We start from the raw sequence: 12,589 nt of genomic DNA on the forward strand, positions 1-12,589 counted from the left end.
TTCAAGGTGGGGTAGCTTGTGAGAAAGTCTTATCAGTTGTGGCCCCAACAATGCTTGGATCAGTCAGGGCAGCCACTTGCACTCTGGACCCTTGCGCCTCCTGGCTGATAAAAACTAACAGGGAGGGGACAGCTTGCTGGGCCATGGAGGTGCCTTGCAAGAGGGCTTGGTCCCTGCCAGCTTGAAGTGGGCAGTGGTAAAAACATTCCTCAATAAAACCCTCAATAAAACCTAAATAACTGCTGGCCAGTTGCTAATCACCCCTTCTTGGGCAAAACTATTCAACAGGTATTCACAGACCAGATCAAGGGGCTCTTGGAGAAAATTGATTTTCTAGGTTCATTTCAATTGGAGTTTAGGCCCAGTTTTGACACAGAAACTGCGTTGATCGCCCTGTTGAAGAAGAAGAAGAGTTTGGATTTGATACCCCGCTTTATCACTACCCAAAGGAGTCTCAAAGCGGCTAACATTCTCCTTTCCCTTCCTCCCCCACAACAAACACTCTGTGAGGTGAGTGGGGCTGAGAGAGGAAGCGAACCCGGTTCACCAGATTACGAGTCCACCGCTCTTAACCACTACACCACACTGGCTCAGTGTTGGGAGAGAGGCGAGGAAATATGTCCTTGTTAATTCTCCTTGATCTCTCAGTGACTTTCAATACCATCAACCATGGTATACTTCTGGAGTGGCTGTCTTAGTTGGGGGTTGGTATCACAGCTTTGAGGTGGTTCTGGCCCACTTGGTCATTTCCAGAGGATGACACTTGGAGAGTGCTCTCCGGCCCTGTGGAGCCTTCATTGTGGGTTTGGTTTTATCCCCCATGCTGTTTAGCATCTACCTGCAACCGCTGAGTGGGGTCATCAAGAGTTTTGAAGTACATGGTCAGCAATATGCTGATGATACACAGCTCTTCTCCTTTGCATCTGCAGGTGTGGCAGCGGATGTGCTAGACTGTTGTCTTGCATTGATAAGGTACTGGATGAGAGCCAATAATCAAGCTCAAGACAGAGGCAATGTTAGATGGTAGTTCCCTAGACCAGATTGCTGGGAAGCTGCCTGCTCTTGATGGGATTACACTGCTTCTGAAGAAGCCGGTACGCAGCTTGAGGGTCCTTCAGGGTCCGTTGCTGTCGTCTGAGGCTCAGTTTGCTTCAATGGCGCTGAGTGCCATCAGCTTTGGCTGAATCCCTATCAGGGCAGGGATTGCCTAACTTCTGCTGTCCATGCCCTGGTAACCTCCAGATTAGATTCCTGCAATATGTTATCTGTAGGGCTGCCTTTGAAGATGTTTCAGAAACTTAAGCTGGTGCAGAATTCAGCAAACAGGTTGAGCATATAACATTGTGTGCTGGCCTGACTGCACTGGCTGCCAGTTAGTTTCTGGGCCCAATTCAAAGTGCTGGTTTGGACCTATAAAGTCTTAATCAGTTCAGGACCACAATATTTCAAGGACCATCTCTCCCCATATGAATCTACCCAGACCCTGCGATCATCATCTGAGGCCCTACTTTGTGTGCCTGAGGTCCGGATGGTGGAACATGAGAATGGCCCTTTGCTGTGGACTGCTTCACTGGCATAACCTCCATCTTGTCTGGATTCAATTTGAGTTTGTTCATACTCGTAAGCTTTCATTGTCTTCTTCTAGTGAAAATGTATTGACATCCTGGTACAATTAGGATGAGGGAAACTGTTAGTGCCATCTTTGCAGCAATCTGCTCCTAATTCTGTAGACAGAATACGGAAGTTGTCTTGGCTGAATACATCTCCTGATATGTTGTTATTAAAACACAGACCTTAGTATTTGGGAGGCCAGAGATTTTTCACTCAAAACAAAAGATTTTGTGTGGGTGAATGTAGTGTGCAGCTTTTAGAGAAGGGTTTTTACTTGAATAGTTGATTACTGCTCACACTGCCACAGACTTTGGTAATATGAAGCCCTGAGTGAGGGCAAAATTTGGTTCCTCCTAATATTTCTTCTTTTCACAATAATTCCTTTTGGTACTGTTGCTTTTTTGTGGATACTCTCAGTAGGTACCCATATAAATATAAGGCTTTTATTATTATTCTTATTTTGCCATCCCTTGACTTGGGACCCTGTGCAGGGGAACTGCCCACAACACAGTAAATTTGACACGGTTGAATTCAGTGGAGCTTACTCCCAGGCAAGTGGGTATATGACTGCAGTCTTAAGTTGTTGGTGTGATATGACAACTGGGGAGCCAGATACTGAATCCAAATTTGTACAGGCTGAGAGATAACACTCTTCCTCATTACTTCAACATATCTTAAGACTCCTGAATCCTAGGGCTAAATGCTGTGGACAGCTGCATGAAAGTAAAATGGCCAACAGGTGGCAAATCTTCCATTTCCAAGAGAAGTAAGGAGCAGAAGGGGCAGAATTGATACAACATATAAATCGTAACGGTCCTGGCATTATAAATACATTCCACCTTTGCTCAGACATAGCTGACATTAAACCTTTTGTCCTTAGGACGAATGGCATGATAAAAGCTGAACGGCCTCCTCTCCAATATACTCAAGATGAAATTACAAAATAAAACAAATAAATAATGAGGGGTGGGGAAAGCCAGGCAAAAACTTTCCTCTGTAACCAGGCCTTTGGCCTTTTAACTATCAGTGGCTTTTTAGAAGTTGGTGGGATATTTTTAATGTGTATTTTCTCTTTCCTCTTCCTTTTAATATATCTGTGCGGGGTTTGTTGTCTGTTTGCTTAGCTGTAGATCGCTTTGGGTTATGCTGGGCAAGATAAAGCGACTGACAAATTTAATAAAGAAATAATTTTCGAAAGTGTCTCTGGCACCATGTGATTGTAGCTTGTTGATTGATGAAGACAGTGCTTTTTTTCTAAAAAAAAATGTTTAGGGGTACTCTCATTTTGACTCAAGAAAATCACCATTTTAAAGTTCAAATTGGGAAAAATAAATACAGCAAATGGACAAATGGACAAAGATTCACAAAATGTTTAGGGGTATGCGTCCCCCTGCGTCTGCCCAGAAAAAAAGCACTGGAGACATCTTTACCTTGACCTTTAAAAACCAAAGACCTGATCTTACTATCCTGTAATGTGTTGTATGGAATTATTGTTTTGGAGGATTGTTGTATGTTCTATGTTGTAGTTTCATATGACTCGGGGACCTTATTTTTTTTTTTAATGAAAGGCAGGCAAGAAATGACAACTGCCATGACTTTTGTTTGCTTTCAGACCTGAATACCAGCTACTTAAAATAATGTGTGTGTGTGTATTGTTAAGAGCATAATATATTTTGGTTGTCCCAACCTCAAAGACAAAGCAGGGACTATAAGTTCTCCTGAGGAGCAACTATCATTGCACTGAAATGCTCCCTCTCCATTTCCCCCGTCTCTTTTCTGAGGGAGACTGTATTAAATATATACTGGTGCCCAGAGCTTTTTCTCTTTTTTTTTAAGGATACTCTCATTTCTTACTCATATTGGCCCCTCAATGAGGCCAAACTTAAGAGTCACAAAATGTTTAGGGGTATGCGTCCCCTCGGGGGGAAAAGCACTCCTGGTGCCTATTATTGATTCCTATTGTTTCTACGTGGGTAATATTCAGGGAGGAAAAGTCGGCAGCCGACTTGGATTTTGGGCGCGGGAGCCTCAGCAGGGCCTGCGCTTTCTCGTCAGCGCTGTCCTGACGCGGCCTCCTCCCGCCTGGGCCGGCCTGCATCAGGTAGTTGTGGCAAGAGGAAGAAGAAGAAGAAGAAGGGGGCGCCATCGCCCGTGGGGCGGCGCCAGGCGGAGGCAGTGGGCGGTCGGTCGGTCGGAGCGCGGCGCCTGCGCGCCTTCTTCCACAGCGGGGCAAGCGGGAGCTCCTCGGGGCAGCGTCGCGGAAGGGAGAGGCGCGGAGTTGTGTGAGGGGCGGCTTGGCCGGCGTGGCGCGGGCGGCATGGCGGAGGCGGCGTTGCCAAGCTCAGGTAAGGAATGGCTAGAGCGGGCGGGCGGGAGGCCGAAGCCGCCGCCGCTGCCGCCGCCGGGCCTGGATGGTGGTGGTGGGGGGAATGAAAAAATGCGAGCCTCGTGTGTGACAGGACCCGACTTGGGAGGCCGGAGGGGTGGGGAAAGGGGGGCGAAGGCGCCGCCTGGCTTCCCGCTCCTGAGGGGAACTCGTCGCCTCCTCCCGGGTTAGCCCCTCGCCGGGCACAAGGCCTCGGACGGGAAAGGTCGGAAGGGCGAGTTTTCGCCTTGCTTCCGTGAGTGCAACCGGAGAGGAGCGGCGGCGGCGTGTGTGTGCGGGCCGGGGGGGGTGTTATACAGGCGGCAGTAGCATCGGTTGCATAAACGCGCTGCTCGTGCTACTTGTACGCCGGGCTCTCCGAGCAGCTTGGAGGGAGGGCGCACCATCCGTGATTCCCAAGCGCGAGGCGGCGAGCCTGGAAGAAGTCTGCAATATTGCATGGTGGTGGTGGTGACGGTCCTCATTCCTCAGCTTTCGCCGCCGCCGCTGCTGCAGTGCATCTCGCATCAACAGATGTCGTGACGCTCATGCAAAAAGCGCGGAAAGGAGCATCCACACAGCTCCAGGAGCCCCTCGGTGCAGGGAAACGCCGGAGCTCGGGAAAGGGCTCCGTTGAAATGCCCCATGCGGGAGCAGATCATCCCGAAATACCGTGAAGCCGAATATGATTACCCGTGTTTGCAATGCAGCACTGAGACGTTGATTCTTTTGGCTTGCCAGTATGTACTGCGGGGATGCAGTTTGGGGCGGGGGGCAGCGGCAGAATTTAATTTTAGCAGAAGGGCTGTTGCGATAGTTGTTTTTCTCTCTCCCCCTTCTCCCCTCCCCCCCCCCCGCCGTCCACTTTTGTAGTTGACCTTTACGGTAAGGTTATTTGAAATAGGCATCTTATAGAACGTAATTTGTTTGCAAAATGTTATTTCCTGAGTAGGGTACGGAGATGAGCTGCCGAATTTTTTTTATTGCTGAAGCAAATAAATTCCTATCTGTAATAGTAACAGCAAGATGTGTGTTGAGACTCTTGGTTGCTGCACAACAAGCAGTATAAGTCATGCACACCAAAGGATATTTGCTTATAAAATGTAGCTGATAAATTATTATTATTATTATTTATTGAATTTATATACAGCCCTGTACCTGGGGGTCTCAGGGTGATTCATATAAAATACCCTGACAATATATAGAATGTCATAATGGTATACTGTGTGAGAAAAGCACATATACCTCAGTGCTTGTACAGTGGTGCCTCGCAAGACGAAATTAATTGGTTCCGCAAGTTTTTTCTTCTTGCGAGTTTTTCGTCTTGCGAAGCACGGTTTCCCATAGGAATGCATTGAAAATCAATTAATGCGTTCCTATGGAGACCGCCTTCAGACCAGGTCCAGGGACAGTCTGTCCCCAGACCTCTTCTGAAGGCTGGCGGGGGAAGAAGGACTTTTCTCCCCACCGCAAGCCTTCAGAACAGCCTTCTGAAGGCTGGCGGTGGGAAGAAAAGCCCTTGTCCCGCCGCCAGCCTTCAGAAGAGTTCCCGGAGGGCTGCCTAGGCTGCGGATAGCAGCCTGCTGCCCGGTGCGAGGCAGACATCTGCAGCTTGGGGTGCCCTGCAGGACTTCCCCGCAGGGCTCTCCAAGCTGCGGATAGCAGCCTGCTGCCCCGCACGAGGGGCGCTCTTAAGCAGAGCGCCCCTCGCGCGGGGCAGACATTCGCAGCTTGGGGAGCCCTGCAGGGCTTCCCCGCAGGGCTCTGCAAGCTGCGGATAGGCGCAGCAGGCTGCTATCTGCAGCTTGGAGAGCCCTGCGGGGAAGTCCTGCAGGGCTCCCCAAGCTGCGAATGTCTGCCCCGCGCGAAGGGCGCTCTGCTTAACAGCGCCCCTTGTGCGGGGCAGCAGGCTGCTATCCGCAGCTTGGAGAGCCCTGCGGGGAACTCCTGCAGGGCTCCCCAAGCTGTGAATGTCTGCCCCGCGCGAGGGGCGCTCTGCTAAAGAGCGCCCCTCGTGCGGGGCAGCAGGCTGCTATCCGCAGCTTGGAGAGCCCTGCGGGGAAGTCCTGCAGGGCTCCCCAAGCTGCAGATGTCTGCCCCGCGCGAGGAGCGCTCTGCTAAAGAGCGCCCCTCGTGCGGGGCAGCAGGCTGCTATCCGCAGCTTGGAGAGCCCTGCGGGGAAGTCCTGCAGGGCTCCCCAAGCTGCAGGTGTCTGCCCCACGCGAGGGGCAGCAGGCTGCTATCCGCCGCTTGGAGAGCCCTGCGGGGAACTCCTGCAGGGCTCCCCAAGCTGCGAATGTCTGCCCCACGCGAGGGGCAGCAGGCTGCTATCCGCAGCTTGCAGAGCCCTGCGGGGAAGTCCTGCAGGGCTCCCCAAGCTGTGAATGTCTGCCCCGCACGAGGGGCGCTCTGCTAAAGAGCGCCCCTCGTGCGGGGCAGCAGGCTGCTATCCGCAGCTTGGAGAGCCCTGCGGGGAAGTCCTGCAGGGCTCCCCAAGCTGCAGGTGTCTGCCCCGCGCGAAGGGCGCTCTGCTAAAGAGCGCCCCTCGTGCGGGGCAGCAGGCTGCTATCCGCAGCTTGGAGAGCCCTGCGGGGAAGTCCTGCAGGGCTCCCCAAGCTGTGAATGTCTGCCCCGCGCGAGGGGCGCTCTGCTAAAGAGCGCCCCTCGTGCGGGGCAGCAGGCTGCTATCCGCAGCTTGGAGAGCCCTGCAGGGAAGTCCTGCAGGGCTCCCCAAGCTGCAGGTGTCTGCCCCGCGCAAAGGGCGCTCTGCTAAAGAGCGCCCCTCGTGCGGGGCAGCAGGCTGCTATCCGCAGCTTGGAGAGCCCTGCGGGGAAGTCCTGCAGGGCTCCCCAAGCTGCGAATGTCTGCCCCGCGCGAGGGGCGCTCTGCTTAAGAGCGCCCCTTGCGCGGGGCAGCATGCTGCTATCCGCAGCCTAGGCAGCCCTCCGGGAACTCTTCTGAAGGCTGGCGGGGGAGAAGGGCTTTTCTTCCCACCGCCAGCCTTCAGAACAGCCTTCTGAATGTTGGCGGTGGGGAGGAAAACCTTCCTCCCACCGCAAATCTTCAAAACAGGTCCGGGAACAGAGGAGAAGCGCTGCGCGCCTTCCCCTCTGTTCCCGGACCTGTCCTGAAGGCTTGCGGTGGGAGGAGGGCTTTCCTCCCCACCGCCAACATTCAGAATGCTGTTCTGAATGTTGGCGGTGGGGAGGAAAAACCCTCCTCCCACCGCAAGCCCCGGGAACAGAGGAGAAGCGCTGCGCGCCTTCTCCTCTGTTCCCGGACCTCCCACCACAAGCCTTCAGGACAGGTCTGGGAGATTTCCCTATGGGCTTTCGTCTTGCGAAGCAAGCCCATAGGGAAATTCGTCTTGCGAAGCCTCTAAAAATCGGAAAACCCTTTCGTCTTGCGGGTTTTTCGTTTAGCGAGGCATTCGTCTTGCGGGGTACCACTGTAGTTATTTGGCTTTGGCTTAATACTGCAATCAATCAGTTAATTGTGATAAATGTAGTACTGTGGTCTTGATCTTTTTACCAAAGAAACAAAATGAAACAAAAACATGCCAGTGTGTCCTGCATTGTTTCCCAGCAATTTCTCCCCCAAAACCTGAAAGGTACCCAAAAGAGGCTACAGTATTTTGACATCACTTGGCCAGTTAGTTCATTCTGGGTTTTGCTGAACAGCAAAATGCTTTTTTTCAATATATATTCCTTTTTCCTAGGTGTGTTAAATCCAGATGCAACTGACTTCATTCCAAGAGACAGGCAAACTTTCAGTCTGAACTGGAACAGTCAATCCAGATTGGAATCAAATCGGGACAGAAAGGCTATACCACCTTCTGCTCACAGTAAATATGAAAATTCTCCTGTAGATCAGCATACTTTTTATAGTCTAGAGAGTCAGCATAGAAGCCAACCAGATTCTTCATTGTTCAACAGTATGGGTAAAACAAAGGGCCGCAACTTACAGAGTCAGCGATGGCTGAGATCAAGGAATGATAGAACACATGGCAAAAATCAGGCAAAGCAGACAAATGCAGGGAATTCAGAAGATCCTCAATGTTTAGATAGCAGATTGATTCCAGGACGAAGGATGAATCCAAGAGAATACAGTGATTTTTCTTCAGACAGTGAAAAGGAGGCTGCTACTGCAGATAATAGAGGAGCAAAGCCAAAGAAGACATATTTGATGCATTCACGTGGAAGAGGATTGAAGGAAAAGGAGAAACATCCTCCTGAAAGGGATAAAAGAGTAGTTTCTAAATGGAGGGACAAGCCCTTTGAAAATATACCAGCAATAGATCTTACACAGTCGGACTCTTCTGACGCATCACTTGGAAAAGCAATATCTGATGGCTTTTCTGACAATAGCATTGCCCGGAGAAAGTACCCCTTTGCAAACAGATATTTTAGGGAGCCTATGTGGAATAAAGAGACTGGCAAAAGGCAAGATACATCTAGGAGCAAACATGTAAGACATGTTAAGAATGCGTCCCTTCCGCATCCTCCCAAAGAACGCACCAGTGAGAAGAGAGAATCTGTGCTGCGTGAAAGGGGTTCAAACTTAGTGAGTGTGGCACAGGCACAGCCAGCGCAGGAATCAGGTACACGTGATGGGAGAAAACCTGTCCTTCAAGATGGATATAAAAGTAGGCGCTGGAAAAAGCAAAATGATGCACCAAAGAGCAAGGAAACTCATACAGGTAAATTTCTCCATTCTTAATCCATTTGAGGACCTGAAAGTCCACTTGTGTGCTTTCCTTTAGCTTTTACAAAAGTGGTTTTCCTTGGTGCTCTGCTTTGTTATTCAAAATGCTAGAAGCTGGCTGTATGGATGAGTGCTCTGGATGTATATGTAGGAAACATCTGAGAAAAAATAAGTTAGGGTACATGCCTTATGATTGCAATGTTGGAACAGGGCAAAAAAAATGAATGTCAGAAAGATGGGTGGATATAGTGTTTACAATGGGAACTTTTCAGCAGCAGGTGAATGCCTTAATTGTTTCTGGCCTTTGAAACTTTGTTGTTGTTGTTGTTGTTGTTGTTTGAACTTTTCAGAGATAGGAAACTTGTGGATCTCCAGATGTTGGTTTTATGCTGATTTTACGCTTATTTGTGTGCTGGTGCAGCTGCTGAGTCAATTGCTTACAGTACTTGTTATTTATTTGCAGTTGATTGTATATATTCCTAGGTTTTCAGTTGTGAACTTGATTAATTGTGTGGTATATAATTGCACCAGGCAAGCTTTTAATTTCCTGGGTTTAGAATAGGGTGTGATATCAGAATAGTGATCCTAATTGATCTCCAAATGGTATATTGGTGATTTTGAGGAACGCTATGGAAGTTTCCCTGGAACCACCTCAGGAGTTCCTCAGAGGAGAAAGACCAACAATGTCTGATTTCGCAGTCCTAGCCCCATGCACCTGGCATTCAGTAGGGCTTACCTCTAAGTAGACATGGTTAGGATTGTGCTGTGAGAAGCTTTTCTGAAACGTAGCTTGCTCATCATAACAATTATTTGTGCACTATCAAACCACCAGGGTGTTTTGGTGCACATGTGGCAAAGTGGTGAGGCTTAACATGGATGAACTAGAATTTGCCTCAGATTATCTGCAGCAGTACAGTGGCACCTCGGGTTAAGTACTTAATTCGTTCCGGAGGTCCGTTCTTAACCTGAAACTGTGCTTAACCTGAAGCACCACTTTAGCTAATGGGGCCTCCTGCCGCCGCTGCGCCGCCAGAGCACGATTTCTGTTCTCATCCTGAAGCAAAGTTCTTAACCCAAGGTACTATTTCTGGGTTAGCGGAGTCTGTAACCTGAAGCTTATGTAACCCGAGGTACCACTGTAGTTGAGTCAGTGTGTGAAGTGTTCCTTAAAGATAGAACACGTTTAACCACTAAGGTTATAAATGACATGCTCTGTTTGTAACAAACAAATAATGTCCTGAAGTTCAACATCATGTTGCTTGGAAAGGTGTGCCAGTAGTACTGTAATGTCAGCAGCGCTTGCTGTGCAAAGTCTCTCATCTTTGTAGTACTGCTGAGCAGACTGGTGTTTTGGAGTTGCCTGCTGTTTCATGGCAATTACAGCCACTCTGCATTTGCAAAGTCGTACCTACAGAGAATCAGGACACCTGCTGCACTGATGAGATAGTGTTGATATTTAGATGAAAAGATATTCAGTGCTTGAGGGAGCGTCACCTTGCCTATTGGCAATATGACACTTTTTGCTTCTCGTAATGTACCGTATTTTGCACTCTATAGGACACACTTTTTCCCCTCCAGAAAATTGAGGGGAAATGTGTGTGCGTCCTATGGAGTGAATGCAGGCTCCTTGGCTTCAGCGATAGCAACGCGAAGCCTCCCAAGCGCAGAGGGAGCGCTCCCTCCGCGCTCCAGAGGCTTCGCGTTGCTTTCGCTGAAGCCTGGAGAGCGAGAGGCGTTGGTGTGCACCGACCCCTCTCGCTCTCCAGGCTTCAGGGAAAGCCCCTCCGGCAGGGAGAGGCTGCATGGGGCTATGGCTTCTTTAGCCCTGCGCAGCCCCTCCCAGCAGGGAGAGGTTGCGTGGGGCTAAAGAGGAAGCCAAAACAGTGAGCGGGATCCATCCTGCTCACTGCCTTGGCTTGTGCCATAGCCCCGCGCAACCCCTCTGTAAGGGAGAGGTTGTACGCTGCTCTTTGGGGCTGGGGGGGGGAGAAGTTGGACGCAGAGGAATGGTGGGAGGAACCAGCTGGGGAACCACCAAGGCAAGAAGGCTCAGAGCACGGGGATTGGTGGTGGGATGACAATGAGTGGTCCGAGGGACAAGATGGGAGAGGAGCTGTTGGATACCTTTGTTCATCAAATGGCTGGAATGGCTAGTGAAGGTGTTTGATGTTAAATACAGGTATGGGCCTTGGGTAGGGTGGGGAGATGGTTATGCAAGATAAGATTCAAAAATAAAGGAATATGTCCTGAAATACCATTCACAAATTGGTAACTGAAGGCAAAAGCATTGTTATGCCGCTGTACATTTGTTTAGTATGCCGCAGGACTTCTTTGTTGTTGGAATAATGTTTGTATATGTCCTAAAATATCTTCCTTAGGGTCTCTGATAGAGCAGCTTACCTCAGAAAAATATGAATGTATGGTATGTTGTGATGTGATCCGTGTGGTGGCCCCAGTGTGGAGCTGTCAGAATTGCTATCATGTGTTCCACTTGAGCTGCATTAAGAAGTGGGCAAGATCACCAGCAGCACAGACTGAAGGTCAGTATTTCCTCCAACTTGCTAAATGTATTGATAAGACCCCCTGTGCTTAACTGCTTTTAGATAGTTGTACATAATCTTGTGTGACAGCCTCAATTAACTTTATGTAAAACAAGTTTATTGAAGTACTGTATTATATGAGACTTTTTTCAAGAAATGGTTTTTCCTATATTTTATTACTTCAGGTGATCAAATACATCCTGAAATTGATTGAGAATTATAAAGCCTCCTCATTTTTTTTGCAGATGGTAATAGTGGCTGGCGGTGCCCTGCTTGTCAAAATGTTTCATCCCAAGTTCCTAATATTTACACCTGTTTCTGTGGTAAGTGTCTTTCAGAGTCAGGAATATTGAATGTTTTTTAAAGTTTCATCATTCTGATATGGGTTCGTTTTGATTTCATTTTTCCAGCTTGGCATAACGAACCTTCCGGTGCATTTGTAACTCAATATGGCTATTGTTTTCATTTTGTTTTTCAACAGTAAACATAATCTATTATACTCCACTTACTTCCCATCCCATGTTATTCAGAAGCCCCTCTTCTCTGAAGAGGCTTTTCAGAAGGCAGGTAGTTGCACAAAAGAGAAGGGCACTTCCTTAAGTTAACTAATATTTTTAATGTTAGGGTTGTTTGTTTGTTTGTTTGTTTACTGTTTTCACCTAAAAAACTAGAAAGGATGGAATTTACACTAGGGGATTTGCCCAACGTATTACATGCCTTGAGAAAAGCAGTACTGAAGAGTAGCATATAAATTTAATATACAGTATATATTTGAACATTTTAAATATATACATACATAAATATACACGCCCCCATACATACTGACACAAGCACACATTTCATTTGCTTGTCTTCATAAAGATCTTTAAGAAATACCGTTTGCACCTTCTGGTATGGATGCTGCCATCATGTCTGCTGCTGAACAGTTTGCTGTCACTATGGAAACATTCAGCTCCATCTTTTAAAGCATAGACTGAATCACATATGTTTAAAATTATAATAGGATGTGAATGATTATGGCTGTAGATGATTGTTTCCAGTTCTTTTAATAGCTGGCAGGTGTGTTGAATGAGCCTGTAGTGGGGAGAGGGGTGAGGGGATGAAGTTGTAGGGCTAAAGTTGCAAGGAGCATGGAAACCTTAATTGTATTTGTAGGTACATGAAATGAAGTTCTGTGCATACTTCTTGAATGGATATAATACATATTATGCACAAACACACATATATACATAGACAAAGAATGGATTAGAGACAGAAGAGAAGGGTGATGTGTGCTGGAAGAATTTTGTCATATTGTCCTCATGTAAGTTTAAAAACCTGTTGTAAAATGTAAAAGAGGATTGAATTAAAAAAAACTTCATTAAGAGTA

The 12,589-nt window shown here is 48.2% G+C and overlaps 1 protein-coding gene across 4 annotated transcripts in view; it reads left to right on the forward strand.

The window, feature by feature from the left end:
* The first annotated feature begins 3,054 nt into the window (after positions 1-3,054).
* Positions 3,055-12,589, forward strand: part of NFX1 (nuclear transcription factor, X-box binding 1) — a 37,106-nt gene continuing 27,571 nt past the window's right edge. The window contains exons 1-4 of one of the 4 annotated variants that reach the window (XR_014011037.1): positions 3,055-3,956; positions 7,695-8,675; positions 11,059-11,220; positions 11,466-11,543. Coding sequence is in view for 3 of the 4 variants with exons in the window: in XM_081206173.1 (XP_081062299.1) it covers positions 3,482-3,956; positions 7,695-8,675; positions 11,059-11,220; positions 11,466-11,543 (1,696 nt within the window). In the remaining variant the exon portion in view is untranslated. Of the gene's footprint in view, positions 3,957-4,417; positions 4,717-7,694; positions 8,676-11,058; positions 11,221-11,465; positions 11,544-12,589 lie in introns of those variants that run through there. The other 3 variants (XM_081206173.1, XM_081206172.1, XM_081206174.1) reach the window with 3 other exon arrangements.

Source organism: Podarcis bocagei, assembly GCF_964188305.1.
Source record: "Podarcis bocagei genome assembly, chromosome: 8".
Classification (NCBI taxonomy): Eukaryota; Metazoa; Chordata; class Lepidosauria; order Squamata; family Lacertidae; genus Podarcis; species Podarcis bocagei.